At 41.1% G+C, this 20,984-nt stretch overlaps 1 protein-coding gene across 1 annotated transcript in view; it reads right to left on the reverse strand.

Annotated features, from left to right (window-relative positions):
• The window catches only part of sdccag8 (SHH signaling and ciliogenesis regulator sdccag8), a 53,702-nt gene extending 39,906 nt beyond the window's left edge, over positions 1 to 13,796 (reverse strand). Inside the window, exons 1-13 of the mRNA XM_033612583.2 lie at positions 13,592 to 13,796; positions 10,519 to 10,680; positions 10,265 to 10,350; positions 10,015 to 10,128; positions 9,799 to 9,924; positions 9,364 to 9,438; positions 9,014 to 9,078; positions 8,702 to 8,902; positions 8,372 to 8,510; positions 8,062 to 8,214; positions 7,782 to 7,916; positions 6,384 to 6,500; positions 5,751 to 5,893 (exon numbers count right to left, since the gene is read on the reverse strand). Coding sequence (XP_033468474.1) covers positions 5,751 to 5,893; positions 6,384 to 6,500; positions 7,782 to 7,916; positions 8,062 to 8,214; positions 8,372 to 8,510; positions 8,702 to 8,902; positions 9,014 to 9,078; positions 9,364 to 9,438; positions 9,799 to 9,924; positions 10,015 to 10,128; positions 10,265 to 10,350; positions 10,519 to 10,680; positions 13,592 to 13,658 — 1,583 coding nt within the window. The 5' untranslated portion in view covers positions 13,659 to 13,796. The remainder of the gene's footprint in view (positions 1 to 5,750; positions 5,894 to 6,383; positions 6,501 to 7,781; positions 7,917 to 8,061; positions 8,215 to 8,371; positions 8,511 to 8,701; positions 8,903 to 9,013; positions 9,079 to 9,363; positions 9,439 to 9,798; positions 9,925 to 10,014; positions 10,129 to 10,264; positions 10,351 to 10,518; positions 10,681 to 13,591) is intronic.
• Positions 13,797 to 20,984: the final 7,188 nt, after the last annotated feature.

The raw sequence follows: 20,984 nt of genomic DNA on the forward strand, positions 1-20,984 counted from the left end.
TCCTTGTTACAAACACTGGGTGAAGCCCTGAGTCCTTTTCCTGTCTTTGAGGCCTTTCCCATACTCCTTCCACACCAAGGTTTACCTTCCAAGGCCTCAGAAGCTTCAGTCACCTGGGCCAACCAAGTCCAAAAGGGCTTCTCCAGCTCACAGCTTCCTCCACTGCTGGTGCCCACCCTCAAGTTCTTACACTGCTACCACTGCAGACACTCATGACCTTCTGTCAAGATGTAAGAGGTTTTTTTAGACGTAAAAGTTAAAGACTTTACTGACAGAATCCTCAGTCAGCCAGCCAGACATTCACAGTTGACCCTCCCTGCTAGTTTCATCATAGTTTGTCTGTCCAGCAGCCTCCCCATCTGCTCCTGTCTTCAACTTAGTGTTTGAGAGATGGCCACAGATCAAATTATATGACCAGTCATGTCCAGAAATTTTCTGGCCCAGAATCCATGGCCACAAGCTCTAGGTGAGAAAGTGAGAGTGAGTTAACTTGTTCAACTGAAGTAATTTCAGCTTCACGTCCACCTACAGCTCTAAGCAAGCACCCTCATGAACATGGACGCTTGATTTCATGGGGATAACAAAACTGGTGGAAGATTTGGGGCCTCGCAGACGTCCAAACCACAGAGCAGGCACACAGGTCTCAACTAACCGTGGATACACTAACGCATGCAAACACACACATCCATCCATTCATGCCTATCTGGCATGTGTTGAAAGAGAAGTTATACTGGGCAGTTTTCACTGTGGCCTTTGGGATCTGTGATCACAACACAGGGAGAGATGGGGCCGGATGGAGACAACGAAAGAAGAAAAGAAAGAAAGTGAAGAAAGACAGGAGCAAACAAACAAAACAAACTTAGTAAAGCCCTCTGCTGGGCTGGGGCTGGGACTGGAGTGTGTTTGTGTGTGTGTGTGAGGCGATGTGAACAGAGTGGCGAGGATTAGGACAGATCCTGGGCTGTCCAACTCACAGCTGGCTGATGATCCAATCCTGGAGCGCGGCACAGCGCACCAGCCGCCATGGGACCCCCGGATGCGTGCATGCATCTGTGTGTGTGAGAGTCTGTGTGTACAGGCATGTGGATTCGACTGATGTGCGTATCAGTGTGCACATTTGCAGGCATGCAGTTGTACAAACAAATATGTGTCTGTGTGTGTGTGTGCGTGTGTATACGTTTGTGTTTATCAGAAAGGAAGGTAGGGCTATCAGAAATCAAACAGAGGCTGTCTGTGCTTCATGTCCCCTGTTTGAAGACGGGCTGTGATCATTTGGGCCACGAGAGGAGGACAGAATGAAAGAGGGGAGCGAGCAAGTTGCAGAGAGAGAATCAAAGAGCTGCCTTCCAAGGCTGGTCATACAAATGCCTTCCAGCCTCGCTACTGTGAATCTCACACTCTTACTCTCTAGTAACAACACACACAAACACGGCTACACAAACCAGCCCACCACAGCTACAAAGACTCAGTCGTGAACAACAAGAGAGGGCAAACAGAGGCATGACTACGAATGAACTACATGTAGTTCTGCATAACCCCAGAAGGCCTATAGGCAGACAGAAAGAGAGAGAAAGGGACAGAGGTAGGGGGAGGGAGGGGAGGGAGACAATCGCTTGAGGTTTATTTGTTTAGTTTGGAACAGCATGAGAAAAAAGGCAATAGAGAACATGAGAAGTGAGGAAAAAAGAGAGAAACTATAAAGGGAAAAAACACGTCCTGAGGACAGACAAAGGCTGTGACCAAATCTCTGCAGGTGTGTATGTGACATGTGGTTGTATGTGTGTGTGCATGTCTGTGTTTGATGCTTGCTTTCTATGCAGCTCCAATAATGTCCAGTTTTCCTCTTTTGTTAGATGCCATCCTTCATCTGCACGTATCCCAAAGATACATTATAACCCCATCTTTAAAAACTGTGATGTTACATCAACAAACATGGATGGATCAATGGCTGTATGGAAAGACTTTATGGGTTTCTAAGAAAACACCAAGTTTGGGAAAGCCAGCCTGCTGGACAGCTGAACTGTGAGTGATGAGAATAGAAGCCAAAATCCTCAGCATGTCCTCGGTAGACCTTTTGCTTCAGAGTTCCTGATTTAGTATTCACAATGCTAAGCAACATGTCATGATGAGCACAACATCAAAAGTGACACAGAGATGACCCATAGCAGCTCCGAAGCTAAATAAGTAATTTGTATGTATTTTATGTATCTGAGGGCGTCAGTATGCTTCAGCCAAAGAGCTTGTCAGATGGTCGAACATCGTCTAAATCCCTCACCGCCCACACCTTGCGTCTAAATTGGGAAGCTGCGTCCAACAATTCCTGTAACTTTCTGAGACTTCCACTCGTGCCTGCTTCATGCCGCCATTGGCCAGGTGTGCAGCTGAGAAGGTAAGCAAGGTCTGAGCTTCTCCCTCAATCTGTTTGTCACTGCTTGAACAAATGCATGTGGTTATTCCTATCACTTATCACATCTCGCCCTTCTCGACAACGGCAGGTGTTAATGTGTGAATGTTCAATATTACAGAAATACTATAGTAGAGTATAGAGGTAACATTTATGACATTAGTCAGTTTGTCAAATGTGTTAACTCACTTTTGTTGTCGACTAATGCTTACCATACACTACAAGACTTTTCTAAAACTTCTGAAAGACTAAAGTCCGACACCATCTCACATCTAAAGACAATCTAAATTTTTAGTCACACACTATAACTGTGATATTACTATAATATTTTCAAAGGACTGGGGATCTTGCGAGGTCGCTATATCCGAGGCTACAACTAGGTTATTTCCCATTCTGCTCCCTGATGCAAAATATTATACCACACATTTAAGTGGCGATATATTGACAATTTGTTACGTGTTCACAAAAACACATAACTCTAGAAATACAAGATAAAAGGCGTCATGTGTCGACAGTATTCTTGTCAATTTGGCATCTATATCTGCGCGCAAACTTTACATTTTGGATTTCTTCACCTCATCTCTCTACCAGCCTATGTTGGTTGGTGGCCCTGTTTTAGTGAAAGGAGACCATTGGAATGAGAAGGAAACCATTTCAAAAACTTTTTGTTTTGATTAGACACACTCGGAATTAATCGTTCACTTTACAACTCCACCAGTTTTTCCTCCTCTCCTCCACAGTCCAAGAGAATCAAGACTTGTTCACATTCTTGCTTCACCCTGGATTCCACACCATGTTTACAGACTACCCAGTTTGCTGCTTCCTGTTTGGTGCTGAACATACTGTAACTCACTTATTGGTTGCTGACAATGTTCACATTATTGAACTTCACTATTCGCATGATCCAAGACAAAAAAAAACTTGTGATAATATCAAACATCATCACTGATTTCATCTGGATGTCCACATGGGAAAAAGGCTGACTTAAGACAGCTTGGAGTGAGTTTCACGGCAACCTTACACCAAGCTCGACATCACAGAGCGTGCACTACTTGAGGTAAAACTCTCACAGTTTATTCAAACATTGGAAATTTGTCTGTGACAAAGAAATTGCTTGAAAAGTCCTTCATTTAAAGGCCAGCATATTACTGTAACAAAATATTTGTATTCCGACAGCTGTCCAGCTGCTGCTGAAGGTGTAAATTTAATTTGTGTTGTTTTGTAATTTAGGTCATAACAGAGTACGATAACATACCATACCACTACCGCCTACCACTGACTGTCAAGAACAACACCTCTTTCCGTTACATGATGTGATGCATTTGATGTATGATGTTGAAAAAAGGGCCTTTTTTAAGTATAGCTGAGAATGGTCACTTCTTGCTCTCAATTTCAGCCCTTATGTCTTGTAAAACATAAAATCCTGCATTAACCTTTCAAATGGTCATTTTCAGGAAAGATTCAGTATAAATTTAGTAAAAAAAATAAATGAATAACCTTCAAGTTGCTCTTTAAAGAACTGATTCATCATGGGTTCCTAATGCTGAGTACAAAACTAACTCCTTACAAAATGTCTGCAGATTCTTCTGACAATATTTCAGGCTCTCACACAGACATGCAGGTTCTTATCAGCTGTTCATGTACTGCACATGCTATCTAACTATTTACATGTTTATTTATTTATCACTGTGAAGATAAATAGAGTTTATGTCTGCTATAATTGTGCCCAATGCTGCTTTTTAAAAGCTTTAGCTCTAAACATGACTTCAAGTGTTATTGTGTGGCACTGAAAGTTAACGCATCTCATGCACTACTGGTGGAAAAGGAATATTCATATTAAATCAGTATCAGAAGTGGCTTTCACTGCTAATGACCGAAATTGAATTTGAATGGCTACATGCTCAGCCAAGTCAACAGCTGTCAAACATCTAGTATGCATCTGCGGATAGATAAAACTATAAACTCTCTCATGCACATACACCCGCACACATGGCAGTAAAATGGTTTAGTCCAGTGGCTCCTCTAGTACAGGTCAAAGTCATCATGTTGCCACATCAATATGCATGTCATTCTCCACAGCTGGCTGCAAAATACACACACAAACACACACACACACACACACACACACGCTTCTTGCCTCATCCCTTAAACACATGACAGCCCTCCATGCGGCCAGAGTGTTAGCGCTGGCCAGCTGACAGACAAACACACTTAAACACAGATCAAGCCGGGAGCTGCGGTGGACAAACACACACACACGCACACACATACCACTGAGCTGACAGACACATAAACACAAATACACACACACAAACACATTCAAAGATTACACAAACTTGCACCCCGCAGCCTCCAGCACCACAGGGCACCACCGCCACATCTGTGCCCATCTCAGACACCTCGGCTGTGGGCAGCGGGGGTGAGAGAGTGCCCTGGGCGGCTGGCATGGGCTGGCATGGCCCTGGCAGTGGATGGTGTGGAAGGGAACAGCAGCCAGCGGATGACAGGAGGGACAGAGGGAAGGAAAGGAGGAATGTAGGAGGACAGCAGAGGATGGAAGAAAAACGGAAAAAGGAATAGAAGATGATAGAGGAAAAACAAATAGAGCTATTTAAAGTATAAAGGATGGCAAAGGATGACCTCTAGGAACATGAAGACTAAACGGGCTGCAGGTAGAAAAGATAGATAGGTGTATGAACGGGTGGGAGGATTAACATATAACAGAGGAAGTGAGACAGGAAACCACCAAAAAACTGGAATAGAAAGATGCAGAAATAGCTAGAAAGAGAAAAGATGGAGGGAGGAGGGAGGGGAGCCGGTAGCGCCCGTCGTGAGAACGGGTGCAGGGCACTGGCAGGTGGCACTGAGGCCAGGCTGTCCAGTGACCATCAGCCGCACTTTTCTCTGTGTGTGTGTATGTGTGTGTGCGTGTGTGTGTGCGCCAGGGACAGAAGAAAGGCTCAGGCGCCATTTTGGCTCTGCTGGAGCTGTTGCTGGGCTGGGCACTGGCCTGGTGGCACAGAGTGGGCAGTGTGTTTGTGTGTGTTGTGTGTGTGTGTTGAGTGTGTGTGTTGCATTATGTTGTGGCATGCTTAACAGGATTAGAGGTGACCTGGTGAGGTCCAGTTGGTACCGGGACCATGGCACAGCGGCGCGTATGTGTGTTTATGTGTGTGTGGCTTGTATAATAGGATTAGCTGTTACCTGGTGCGGTACAGTTGGTGTGCTGGTCTGAACTGGACTGGACTGGGCTGAGCTGGGCAGGAGCTGGGCAGAGGGGAGTGCTGTGTGTATGTGCATGTGTGTGTGTGAGTGTGGTGGCATGTATAATAGGATTAGGTACTACCTGGTGAGGTGCAGTTGGCGCTGGGCATTTGCCAGCTGTTCTGCTAGGCTCAGGGCTTCGGCCTGCCATTGGCTCCCGTCCTTTTGGACCGCCTCCAGATGCTGCCGACAGCCAACCAGCTCTGAGCTCAGCCTTTCCACTTCCTGTCCCGCAGAGATGGAAGGAGAGAAGGAAGGAAGGAGGTGAGGAAAGCTTGCACAACAACCCACCTTATGTCCTCAGACAAACAAAACATTTAAGGCTGAGCAAAGCCTTAACCTTAAATTCAGTTTGATCCCAAATGGTGAAACTGTATTTTGAAATGTTGCAGCAATTTATTATTTCTATGAGGGATTCTATTTATCGAGCCATGTGGCATCCAAAAGTTTAACCAGGACTTCTCTTACACAGCATGTATTCATTTTTACCAGCCTGTCTGGATAACTGATGCACGTATTAAGGATTTGTGATAAATTTAGATGTTTGGAAATAAATATTTTTCTTGATTTTGCTTCTTACTCATCAGTACACCTTCTGCTGAAGATGTTGACTGCTTACTAAATTATCAACTAAACTAACTGATCATATTCTGACTTAAATAATCTAGTCAATCAAATATATCTAAACTAATCGGTGGGCTCCGTGCAGACGTACCTGTGCAGCCTTTTCCATCTGTCTGCTGGTCTTGGTGTGGAGCTCTCGGAGCTCTCTCTCTGCCTCCTCTTTCTTCAGCCCGGCCTGGCTGAGCTGATATCGCAGATCCACGCACACCTAGAAATGACACACACTGGTTAAAAACAGCCAGGCCTTTGGTTAACAAATATTACTTCCTGTCCATTCTTTTAGCATTTGCCAATTTTTGATTTTGTTGTCATCATGTTACCCTCTTTTTATCTAGGAAGGTGCTTCAGTTGAATCATTGGACCCTGCCACGCAATGAGTTTTCTTCTCAGAGGTCTAAATACACTTCTGTTATGATACTGAATTGGCAAAGAGTTTAATTTAGTCCCCTGTTTGAAAGCACCCACATAAGTGAATAAAACCACATTCCACTGTTAACATGTTAACTACTCTTTTTGATTTAAATTACGACACTTTGTGCTACTACGACCTTTACAACCATCATTTACTACTAATAATATATATTCATATTACCAATCATGCTCAATTGTAATGATGTAAAAAATGTGACACTGAAAATTTGTTATCTACAGAACAGAAACTAGAGATATCACAGACTTGGTGTCTTCAAGACACTGCAGCAGGGTGAATATTTGCTGACATGCAACACTTGGCCCGAGTCTTCCAGGTTAAAGCAAAACATGCCGTCTCCTAGGCAACTTTGTAACTGCTTTGCTACCATTTGCATGCGTATACATATATATATATACACCCAGAATTTTACATTAGAGCATTATTAAAACCTGAACTAAACATCTTAAAATGAAGCTTGGTTATTTATCTTCTCTTACACTTATTTACGCACTCATGTTGAATTAAACAACCTCTCAACAACAGGAAATATAGTGAAATTGATGAACCTCTGCTGCCACCCTGTGGATGTATAAAAACATTACAGGTACAGACGACAGCTGAGAGTTCTTTACCTCTGATCCTTCAAAGCTAGAGCCATCTTTTATAGGTGCTGGTCTAGCAGCAAAAATCTAAGCACCGATGATACGTAACAAAGCAAACATGCTGACTTTAAGGTCTAGTGTGGAGGATTTAATGGCATCTAGCACTGAGGTCGCATACTGCAACTAACTGAGACTTCTCCCGTGTGCCAGCCGTGCAGAGAACTCCAGTGACTAACGTGATGACACAAATAGCCCTGTCTGGGCTTCTGTAGAAACAACATGTCTCCATTGGAGCAGCTCCATATGTAGATATAAACGGCTCATTCTAACATAATGAAAACACAACACTTTTTAGTTTCTTGTGATTATGCACTAAAGAAAACACAGATATGAATTTGGAATTCCATTTCCGCCACTTTCCCACCCTCAATCCTAAACACTGGACCTTTAAGGTTTGTTTGCACACACACTGTACCTTGGTATTGTCTTGTTCCTGACTGGTAAGTTTGCGATGAGTATCTTCCAGCTGATTGGTCAGTGAGCTCTTGTCTCTGTGAGCTCTGTCTAGCTGCCCCTCCAACTCAGCAACACTCTGAGAAAGGCTGGACACCTGATACACACACACAGTTTTTCCATTGGCATTTCTCAGTTCAAGTACAGTTCATTATTTCAAAGCATCCAGAACTGTGAATTAATACTACACATATGTACAACACTCATCTACACACAAACATCAGTGAATAAGTAAGAATTACTGTTTGTGCCAGATCCTCTCTATGTTTGCGAGCCTCAGCCCGGCCCTCCTCTCTGGCCTCAGCCAGTCTCTCTTGCAAGGCCTGTGCTTCTCGTTCCAGTTGTTCCCTCTGTCGAGCCAGCTCCCTGGACAGCTGCTCACACTGCACCTCCACCTGCACACATACAAACAGGTTTGCCAGAGGTACGCAGCCACAGTAGGGAGAGGAAACACAGTTTTAGAGGACAACTCGCTGTGTGACAGAGCATTACAAATCAGAAATACTGTCTGAGCCAACACAGCTGGAAAATGTGTGTATATGTTTCTCTGACCCGAGCTTTGTACAGGTTTGCTTCTTCCGCCATTTCTACAGCCTGTTTGACCTGGAGACAGGCGGACCACTCCCTCTGCTGCGCCTCCTGCTGACTAGCCCGCACAGTGCGTAGAGCCCCCAGTAACTCATCACGCTCCCTGAAAGATTGACAGACAAGAAAATGCATGACGACCAAAACTGCTTCCTTTTTTGCTATGCACATGAAATAAGTTACTGAAACAGCTGTTCATAAAATCTGTTGCAGGCATGATGCCAGACACGATAATGTATACATGAATAATCAAATACCTAAAACTAGAATATGAGGAGCAATGTATTGTACACTGACTTTGTGAGTCTGTCAATAGCCTGGACGTGCAGATTAGTGTGAGTCCCAGCCAACACAGCTTCGTGCTGTGCACACTTCAGACACAATCCTGCCACACGGGGAGCTCCATTAGCCTTCAGTGCATCTGCAGCCAGCTTCTCCCGGTGTCTCAGACGGACCTTCACCTCCTCACACTCCTTCTGACTGACTGACAGATCCTTCCTGAAGATGGAGGCAAAATGTGAAATATGGAGAAACAGACAGAGAAAAGGGAACGGAAAAGGAGATGAGTATTGCTCTTTTAATGCTTGAACATTAAAAGAGCATACTGACCTGAGGGAGATGACCTGAGCCTCCAAGCTTTCAATCTGAGCCTGGTAGATCCCTTTCAGTTGTTCCTGATGAACACAAACATGAACACAAACGTCAGCCTGTCCAATGAGATTATGATTTTGCCACAGTTTTCCATAACAATGGTATGTTTAAACACTTGTGTAACACATGTGCACAAGTATTTGATATTTTCACGTCTCCAGAGAATTAGTCAAACTTTTCTTGTCTCAAATTCACAACACATGATACTGTAAAATGTCATGACAGATGAGAACCATGTGGGTTACAGACTGAGAAAAAGAACTAAAATATAACTGGAAAAGAGGAGAAAACAGATCCATCATGCCTACCAGCTCATGTTTCCATGTGGTGTGTTTGGCTCTCTGCAGCATGCTGTGGCTGTCGGCTGCCATAGTCTCATTCACCTAAAGAACACAGCAGGACAGATGATGACACGCGCAAAAAATGCTAATGTCATCCCGAGCTTAAGTCTGTTAACACTACTATTATATAGTGTAATTTAAATTTCCTCTAATCGGATGTAACCTTTTCTAAAGATAGCTCTGATATCTACAACTACGCTGAAATTGTGCAAAGTACTGTAATGTACAAGAAAAGAGGCAATAGATGTCTGTAACTTTAAAAAATACTACGTTATTTTATCCTTACTGTACTTGTAAATATTATGATGTATATGTTCCCGTAAATGTTGTAAGAATGCATATATATCTCACATAATACCACAAGCAAAAAAATTATACACGATTTTCACACACACACGTTACCATGGAGTTTTGGATCGTGTACTCTCTCAGAGTTTCATCCACAGCTTTGGATTTGAGCTCTGAATACAACTTCTCATTTTCCTCCACCACCACTCTGACGCGCTGTTTCATCCCCTGCAGCTCCTCCTGAAGTCACACACACACAGAAACATATCCAAATCTGCCTGACAGTAACATAGACTGCAACTATGACCACCTACACATTTGTGCACATACCTTGCAAAATTTGACCTCAGCCTCCAGGTGTTGAATGTACTCTGACTGGTTGTGAATCATTGGGACCAAATCCTGATAAGCTGGTAAACTGGGTCTTCCCTCCTGCTGTTCTCTCTAACAGAGGGAAGACAAGAATGAGGTATAACACAGCAGAATGGCAAGCTTAATATTACTATAATAAAAAAGCCTAATGATTTACCACACCTCTAAGGCATTTAAACATTTAGCCAGTCAAGGCTGCACACTCTACCTTGGCTGGAGACTGTTTCTTTGAAGGAGAGAGCGGAGTGGGAATGTCTCTGCACTGCTTCAATAGAAGACTCTTCAGCTGATTAACTACAATGCCAAAAGACACAGACACACGCATGCACAAACACACACAAGAAGCATTTCATTATAACTTTGTGTATTGTCTGTCAACAAGATTATGAGCAAGGGAATCTCCAGGTGGTGCACTCTAATCTCTTTGTCAGACAGTCGCCCCACACCTAATCACTGAGTCACCTGCTTCACTCTGTGTCTTTTGGCTCCATGCAGCCTTGTCCTCTTCAGCCATGGCAGTGAAGAGGCTGCCATCGCTGCCTTTGGGCTCCTCCACCTCTTCTCCATCAGAGCTCAGATGCTCCAGTGCACTGCTCAGCTGCTGTATGCTCTGGTTGGCCCGCTCTGAAAACCAATATGCACACGCTGACACCAGTCTCCTGAAGTATATTCTTTCAGTGCCCCATCATGTTTTAGTTGGGGTCTGTGAATTGAAACACTTGCCCATCACTCAAATTAGTGTGAGAACAAGAGGTGAAATCACTGGGATGCATTATAGTAACTTTTCCATACACAATAAACTTTGAACAGAAAATCCTGCACACTGCTCTGGCTCAGCTTCACAATTTATTAGTAACACTAACGTTTCCGTCCTCCTGGACCTTTGTAAAGAGCGTTAAACACTTGAGGAAGAGCAGTGTGCAGGATTTCTGTTCAAAGACTCAAGTGATATTTTCCACCGCTCCTACATCTGAGACACTTGGATGTGTGAAAACCTTTCTTCATACCCAACTAACTAAAGACTTAATTGGTGAAATTGTACATTTTTGCATCAGAATTAAACTTATAGTTCATTAATGGCTGCATGATATAGCTGGTACTGTGCATGCTGTCACATTGTCATGGGACACTTTTTTTTAAAAATTTTTTGTTAAACAGAGCTATCGTGAAAGTTAAGTAACACATTTGCTTTACCTAAAATTAAAAGTCCAGATGTTTGATGTGAACAAAAAAAGTCAATGCCAGTTCTCTAGTTTGGGCCATATATTAAAAAATGCGACATTCTACGGAGGCGCATTGCTTTCACTGAATATATATATAAAAATCGACACATTATCTCGTAATTATGAGATCTTATTTCTATAAAACAAACATATCAGTAAGCTAACATTGTTTATGAATTAATGACAGATTTACAGTACAACTGTCAGAACAGCAAAGTGTAACATTACGTTGATTGGGGATCTCATAATTACGAGATAGTATCTCATAATTACAAGATACTATCTCATAATCACAAGATACTATCTCATAATTACGAGATAACATCAGGCTCTGATCTCATAATTACAAGATACTATCTCATAATTATAAGATACTAATTTTTTTTTTTTTTTAAATTTTATATACTTTATTAATCCCTGAGGGGAAATTCAATTTTTCACTCTATTGTCAATTACACACATGCACAAACTGGACCTATACATGCACTAAGTGGAGAGATGTCAGAGTGGGCTGCCCATGACAGGCGCTCCGAGCGGCTGGGGGGTTCGGTGCCTTGCTCAGGGGCACCTCGGCAGTACCCAGGAGGTGAACTGGCACCTCTCCAGCTACCAGTCCACGCTCCATATTTTTGGTCCGGACGGGGACTTGAACAGGCGACCCTCCGGTTCCCAACCCAAGTCCCTATGGACTGAGCTACTGCCGCCCCTCAATTACAATCACAATTACAAGATACTATGTCATAATTATGAGATACTATGTCATAATTACGAGATAACATCAGGCTCTTATCTCATAATTACAAGATAATATCTCATAATTACAAGATAGTATCTCATAATTATGAGATAACATCAGGCTCTTATCTTGTAATTACGAGATACTATCTCATATTTACAAGATACTATCTCATAATTACGAAATAAAATCAGGCTCTCATCTCGTAATTACAAGATACCATCTCATAATTACAAAATACTATGTCATATTTACAAGATACTATCTCATAATTTCGAGATACTATCTCATAATTACGAAATAATATCAAGCTCTTATCTTGTAATTACAAGATACCATCTCATAATTACAAGATACTATGTCATATTTACAAGATACTATCTCATAATTACAAGATACCATCTTATAATTACAAGATACTATCTCATATTTACAAGATACTATATCATAATTACGAGATACCATCTTGTAATTACAAGATACTATCTCATATTTACAAGATACTATATCATAATTACGAGATACCACCTTATAATTACAAGATTATCTCATAATTACAAGATACTATATCATAATTACAAGATACCATCTCATAATTACAATATACTATCTCATATTTACAAGATACTATCTCATATTTACAAGATACTATCTCATAATTACGAGATACCATCTTATAATTATAAGATACTATCTCATATTTACAAGATACTATATCATATTTACAAGATACAATCTCATATTTACAAGATACTATATCATAATTACGAAATACCACCTTATAATTACAAGATATCTCATATTTACAAAATACTACCTCATAATTACAAGATACTATACCATAATTACAAGATACCATCTCATAATTACAATAAACTATCTCGTGTTTACAAGATACTATCTCATATTTACAAGATACTATATCATAATTACAAGATACCATCTCATAATTACAATATACTATCTCATATTTACAAGATACTATATCATAATTACGAGATACCATCTTATAATTACAAGATACTATCTCATAATTACAAGATTCTATTTCATATTTACAAGATACTATCTCATATTTACAAGATACTATCTCATATTTACGAGATCTCGTAATTATGAGATAAAGTGCCTTTTTTTTATGTATTCATTGAATGCAATGCGCTTCCGTACAATTAGCCATCCAGTCAACGTAATGTTACCCCTTGCTGTTCTGGCAATTGTGCTGTAAATCTGTAATTAATTAATAAGCAGTATTAGTTTACTGATATGTTTATTATTTTATAGAAATATAGCCAAACAAATTCATTTCCTCCAGGGTGCTTGTTCGTCAGTAGGACTGGGAGTCAGCAACAGGTGGCAGTGATACGACTTTAATGGTCCTGTGCTTTGGTGCTGGTGTGTGACATGACTGTACGTCTGTAACTCAGATAGTCTGCAAACCTTTGAACACACCCGCCTGTAACACGGTAACCCACCTGTAAGTTATTAACGCATGCTACGTTAATTAACCACTTAGCTTAACGCCTCTGTCGTTAGCTGTTAGCATATGTAGCATTCAGTGTAACATTTAACTTACGTCTCAGTTCCTTTTGGTAAACACCCAACTGCTCCGCGTCCTCCTCGTCTGAGTCTAACGGTTTCATTGATGTGAAACTGAAGTTAAATCAGGTAATATTACTGTAGCAACATGCTAGGCTATGTACACAGCTACCACAACAACCATCATATCTGGCACGTAATAACGGTCATCGAGTTCCAACCATGGTGCGTTTGTTTTGAGGCACCTGCGTACACCGATATGGGTGATATCGTTTCCTACAATGTAACCTGTGATGCCGCCCTGATGTGTGTTCGGTAAATATAAAAACGAGCTATCCTCTGGTAACGGCTCCCACTTCCGTAAACTCAGCCGGATGCCGGGAGTTGTAGTCCTTATTTGTAGTCGTGGTCTCACGTCTGCGACCCTGTGGTGAATAAGGTGTATTGCAGCCTAACATACTAGATTGGCGGAGTGTTATTCTTCAAATTAAAACTATAATACTCTATAAAGCTAAATATAGGAAATGTGGTATTTATTTATACATATTTATGAGAATATTAGCAACTACAAAACGTTGCTCTTCTCATCATGAGAGGTTTTGTTTGTGTTAGTTCCCAAATGTACTTCACAGGTATTATCATCACAATCAAATGTGAAGCCTAGCCTACATGAGAAGCCTAACGCTTCATTAGGCATTATCTCTGCCATAAACACTGAATCAAATGACTCAGTGTATGTGGAAGGGTGGGAAGCTGCAGAACCCACAGAGAAATCACACCCAGCTCAGCAGCCCCTGCAGCTTCTAGCTACTTTTATTGCTTTTGGTGTGCCAGACTTAACACTCTCACCAACCCTCTCATCTAATGTAAAACAGCAAGCTGCTGGAGCTTAAATAACAGTGAATATTAGGGTTTACATTCAGTAGATGGCCATAAACTGCTTTATGTCCATGTGGCTGTTAGATTCAGGCTGGTATCTCACCTCTATACTTTTAAGGAACCAGCTGATATATAAAATAAATATGTCAAGTATCAAAAGATGGTAACACACTTTGCTAATTGTAAACTTGATCTAATTTAGGCCATAGATATATTACTGAACTGGCCGACTGTACACAGGCCCAGGGGCTCGTGTTAGGGGCCCCCCTGGCCTTTACTTGAAAATGTCACTCAAATAAACAAGTACTGACCAGGAATACGCTCAAAATTAACACAAACAGATGCAAAAGAGCTGCAAAGAAATACAGGATAACTATAAAAAGGGGCTAACAACCACACAAGGAGACAGAATGAATACAAAGAGACACAAAACGACCAAAAAAGAAACAAAATGACTACAAGAAAGACACAAAATGACCAAAAAAGACACAAAATTATTACAAAGACGCAAAATGACTACAAAAAAGACACAAAACGACCAAAAAAGACACAAAACAACCAAAAAAGACATAAAATGACTGCAGAGAGACACAAAACAACCAAAAAAAAGACACAGAATGACTATAAGGAGACACAAAAGACCAAAGAAAACACAAAATGACTACAAAGAGGTACAAAACGACCAAAAAGACAAAATGACTACAAAGAGGCACAAAACATCCAAAAGAAAGATATAAAATGACTATAAGGAGACACAAACAACCAGAAGACACAAAATGACTACAACAAAGACACAGAATGACTACAAAAAAGACACAAAACGACCTAAAAAGACACAAAATTACTACAAAGAGACACAAAACAACCAAAAGACACAAAATGACCTAAAAAGACACAAAATCACTACAAAGAGACACAAAACATCCAAAAAAGACACACAATGACTACAAAGAGACACAAAACAACCAAAAGACACAAAATGATTACAACAAAGACACAGAATGACTACAAAACGACCTAAAAAGACACAAAATTACTACAAAGAGACACAAAACAACCAAAAGACACAAAATGACATCAAAAAAGACACAAAATTACTACAAAGAGACACAAAACATCCAAAAAAAGACACACAATGACTACAAAGAGCCACAAAACAACCAAAAGACACAAAATGACTACAACAAAGACACAAAACGACCAAAACAGACACAAAATGCCTACAGAGAGACACAAAATGACAGAAAAGACACAAAGTGACTACAAAGAGACACAAAACGACACAAAATGACTACAACAAAGACACAAAATGACTACAAAGATTCACAAAATAAATAAAAAGAGACACAGAAACACAAAATGACTGAAAGATGAAAAAAGAAAAATGAGGAAAAAGCACCACAAAGCTTGGGTTTCTTGTGCCTATATTTGCAGGCTGTGTTAAAGCAGACTTAAATACTGATGGATTTGAGAGGGTTGCCTTATTCTATTGTTTTGTAGTTTTTGTGGCGCTGAAACTAAGCCGGCCCAAACATTAATCATAACATGTTAAAAGGATCATGGTAGCTCAGTCTGTGATGTGTTTCTTTAAAGCTAATTTTGTCTCTGTCTCTGTCTCTGTGTCTGTGTCTGTGTCACCCTGTGGTCAAAGGTTTTACACAGTTTTCTGTACAACTGGGTTATTTTGAGTCCAGACATGTCCTTTGTCAACGAGGTTTGACAAGATAAAACTTTATTGATTCACATGAGCAAACTTGCTGCAGCAGAGAATATGATGCAAGTAAGAATATAAACACCTGGAGAGCTCCTCCTACAAACAGAGTAGGTAAAGAGTCTTGCAGCTGCAAGGTCAGAGATCACCTGGTGCCCTGGTTGTTTGGCACCTATGTGCGTTGCTTTGCCTTGTGTCACTTTCACTTCTTTTATCATCTTATCTTGGCAGTCCGATGAGTCACCACTGAACACTCCCACATTGCTCACAAAGATCGGACTGCTGATTCAACAAGGTGAACACCAAGGTGGCTGCTTGAGGGATTACTCAGAATTACTTTCGAATCATATATAGGCCATATGGTTGTGAAATAGTGGACATTTCTCACAAAGACACAGGTATGGGTATTTTAATCCATCCCCACCCAGTCAGCATTCATAAGCAGTGTGTAAATGTGTCTTGTGATGTAATTGTGAGCAGATTTAAGGACAGTTTAAAGTGTTTATCAGTGAATTAAAACTCTGCAACAGAAATTGAAATATTGGGTTGGATTAAGAAGTACATATTAGAAGTATTTGTTTCTACTGTATTGATGAAGCATTCATTTATGTACAGTACAGGCCAAAAGTTTGGACACACCTTCTCATTCAATGCGTTTTCTTTATTTTCATGACTATTTACATTGTAGATTCTCACTGAAGGCATCAAAACTATGAATGAACACATGTGGAGTTATGTACTTAACAAAAAAAGGTCAAATAACTGAAAACATGTTTTATATTCTAGTTTCTTCAAAATAGCCACCCTTTGCTCTGATTACTGCTTTGCACACTCTTGGCATTCTCTCCATGAGCTTCAAGAGGTAGTCACCTGAAATGGTTTCCACTTCACAGGTGTGCCTTATCAGGGTTAATTAGTGGAATTTCTTGCTTTATCAATGGGGTTGGGACCATCAGTTGTGTTGTGCAGAAGTCAGGTTAATACACAGCCGACAGCCCTATTGGACAACTGTTAAAATTCATATTATGGCAAGAACCAATCAGCTAACTAAAGAAAAACGAGTGGCCATCATTACTTTAAGAAATGAAGGTCAGTCAGTCCGGAAAATTGCAAAAACTTTAAATGTGTCCCCAAGTGGAGTCGCAAAACCATCAAGCGCTACAACGAAACTGGCACACATGAGGACCGACCCAGGAAAGGAAGACCAAGAGTCACCTCTGCTTCTGAGGATAAGTTCATCCGAGTCACCAGCCTCAGAAATCGCAAGTTAACAGCAGCTCAGATCAGAGACCAGATGAATGCCACACAGAGTTCTAGCAGCAGACCCATCTCTAGAACAACTGTTAAGAGGAGACTGCGCCAATCAGGCCTTCATGGTCAAATAGCTGCTAGGAAACCACTGCTAAGGAGAGGCAACAAGCAGAAGAGATTTGTTTGGGCCAAGAAACACAAGGAATGGACATTAGACCAATGGAAATCTGTGCTTTGGTCTGATGAGTCCAAATTTGAGATCTTTGGTTCCAACCGCCGTGTCTTTGTGAGACGCAGAAAAGGTGAACGGATGGATTCCACATGCCTGGTTCCCACTGTGAAGCATGGAGGAGGAGGTGTGATGGTGTGGGGGTGTTTTGCTGGTGACACTGTTGGGGATTTATTCAAAATTGAAGGCACACTGAACCAGCATGGCTACCACAGCATCCTGCAGCGACATGCCATCCCATTCGGTTTGCGTTTAGTTGGACGATCATTTATTTTTCAACAGGACAATGACCCCAAACACACCTCCAGGCTGTGTAAGGGCTATTTGACCAAGAAGGAGAGTGATGGAGTGCTGCGGCAGATGACCTGGCCTCCACAGTCACCGGACCTGAACCAAATCGAGATGGTTTGGGGTGAGCTGGACCGCAGAGTGAAGGCAAAGGGGCCAACAAGTGCTAAACACCTCTGGGAACTCCTTCAAGACTGTTGGAAAACCATTTCAGGTGACTACCTCTTGAAGCTCATGGAGAGAATGCCAAGAGTGTGCAAAGCAGTAATCAGAGCAAAGGGTGGCTATTTTGAAGAAACTAGAATATAAAACATGTTTTCAGTTATTTCACCTTTTTTTGTTAAGTACATAACTCCACATGTGTTCATTCATAGTTTTGATGCCTTCAGTGAGAATCTACAATGTAAATAGTCATGAAAATAAAGAAAACGCATTGAATGAGAAGGTGTGTCCAAACTTTTGGCCTGTACTGTATAAATACTACTTACCCTTTCCTTTTCATTAGAACTGAGCAAACTCCATCAGCCGATGAAGGCCATGAGATGTGGGTGAAAGCCCTGGAAGGAATGGAAGAAGTGGATGAAATGTTCACTAATAACTGGAAATTGTGACCAAAAGCTCCTGAACAAAGAAACAACTATGCCCCAATCAGCCTGATGGGGGCGCTATAATTAAAGGTCAACTTTGTAAACTCATAATTCCTATGCCATAAAGTGGGATTTATACTTGTGCGTTGAAGCAATTGTCTTACACTAAACACATCTTCCAAACAAATACAACATGCTAATGTTATTAGCACAAGCCTATGGCATTTTACATTGTATAAATTAGCCTAGCGACAAGCGGAGATTTCCTCTGCTGTTATGAAGCTTTATATTATTTATATTAAACTTGGTACAGACATCCAGCTATACTCACTCTAACAGCTTTGCCCCAAGAACCATTAAAGTCCACCTGACTAGATGTTCTGCCATTTTGAATTTCCTGAAAATCCCATTTTTTAACATCTCTTCCTAAATCGTAGTTCCGATTTCTACCATTTTTTATGGATCATTACTGGACGAAGCTTATGAAGAGTTACATAGTGTTTTTTGATATTTTATTTAGTTTACAAAACACTGACCAATGAATTTAAAGCTCTCTGTAAGTGTTTAAATCACACATGTAAATCACTCTTCATGTGGTGGTGTGTAAACAGAAACAAAAAGGGGCAACATTATATAAAAGTACCTCAAACACTCATATGGTATCAGTGTTACATGTATTTCATCACCTTAACCTCAATGTGGAAGTTGCCTCTAGTTCCAGGCAGAAATGACACAGACACGGGGGAGTTTCAAATGACATAGTAATGAAGTAAAGCTCAGTTTGTGTGTGTGTGTGCATGTATGTGTGTGTGATACACACTGTTCAGTGGAAGGGTGTATCTCATCTACGCTTGTTGCTGTTTTGAAAAGGGTCAGACAAAAGTAACCATGGCTACAACCTCTTCCTATTGCACAATACCAGATAGCTTCCTGTTGAATGAGCCTCGAATGTACTTTTGATTTTTGCGACATTTTCGGCAGAAGAGGCAGTGAGTCAGATTTTTGGCGTGTTCATTCATAAAAAAGTATTGTGTTCTCATCTAGATTCGATGTTTTCATTCACAGATTGTTGTGACAGCTTGAACACAGAGTTTGGGTCATTATGGATTTTAAATCAGCTGTGTAGTGCGGGCTCTTTACCCTGGAAAGCTTTGCTTAGACGTCCAGGGGCCAGTCAGCTCCACATTCACTGCATGTTGGTGGGGTTTTCTTTTTTTATTAACTGTTTAACCCACATTAACTGATGTTTTTTGTCATTCAAGGCAGGCAGGTCCAAAGTCCTGCCAACTGACCGAAGAAAAGTGGCAACGAGTTGTGTCACATTAAAAGTAGTGATGTGATCCATTGTTATTATAGCAATATTGATTATAGAGGCTTAAAGGTCCAGAGTGTGGGATTTAGGAGGATATATTGACAGAAATGTAATATAATAAAGTATGTTTCCATTAGTTTTTAATCACCTGAAAGTAAGAGTCATTGTGTTTTCATAACCTGAGACTGAGCCGTTTATATCTACCTAGGGAGCAGGTCGTCCTCTACGAAGATCACCAAGTTGAACTGCTGTGTTTCTACAGTAGCCCACAACGGACAAACCAAACACTGACTCTAGATAGGGCCATTTATGTTTTCGTGTTGGCCACAGTAATCTGCAGCCCCTCTGTGATGAGAGCATCAGAAAAACATTTATTTTCTTAACATTAAACTGCTTCATTCTGTGTTTGTACCAGTTTAAATCATCTCATTTGTTAAACAGTGCATAGGATCAGTACTAAAAATGTATGTACGGTCAAAAGTCAAAAATGTGTGCGCCAAAAAATATTTGACAATTTCTACAATCAGGCTTCCACCTCACCATCTGCATCGCCAATTTCCCGTCTCCAAAATGTTCGTAAGCATGGGTCGAAGTTTCTCCTTTCAAGTCTGTTTTTATACATCACAGCTTGGCCTCGTTTTGTGCAGATGCATATGTTTATAAATGAGACCCCAGGTCTGATTATTTTGGGGAGGATGAGACCTCCTGGTTTCCAGTAAAAACCTCCTGAAAAAGCTGAGCACACAGGCCTGTCAGCGACGTGCCAAACAGCATAGGGGAAACACTGATTTGAAACATGAACCTGCCTTATTTAGTGTTTTTACCCGTTTGAATCACCAGGTCTGTCTGTTTTGGGGAAGAGGAGACCTCTGTGTATAATTCAGCTCCCAGTAGAAACCTCCTGAACCATGAACACTGAATGCTAACCTGGAGAAGTTTGGGCTGGTTGCTAAATCACCAAATCCCCCTAAATCTTAAACGCTGTACCATTATCGACAAACACAGGGCAACATTATTATCACAAAGCTGAGGTCTTGTTTTCACACTCGACTCAAACGTCATCATCAGGTTTGCTAACGACACAGCTGTGTTGTGGCTGATCACAGATAACAGTGAAAAGGACCTGACCTGCTGGTGGCAGGAAGACAACCTACTTCCGAACATCAGCACAGC

The sequence above is a fragment of the Epinephelus lanceolatus genome, chromosome 17 (genome assembly GCF_041903045.1).
Source record: "Epinephelus lanceolatus isolate andai-2023 chromosome 17, ASM4190304v1, whole genome shotgun sequence".
NCBI lineage: Eukaryota > Metazoa > Chordata > Actinopteri > Perciformes > Serranidae > Epinephelus > Epinephelus lanceolatus.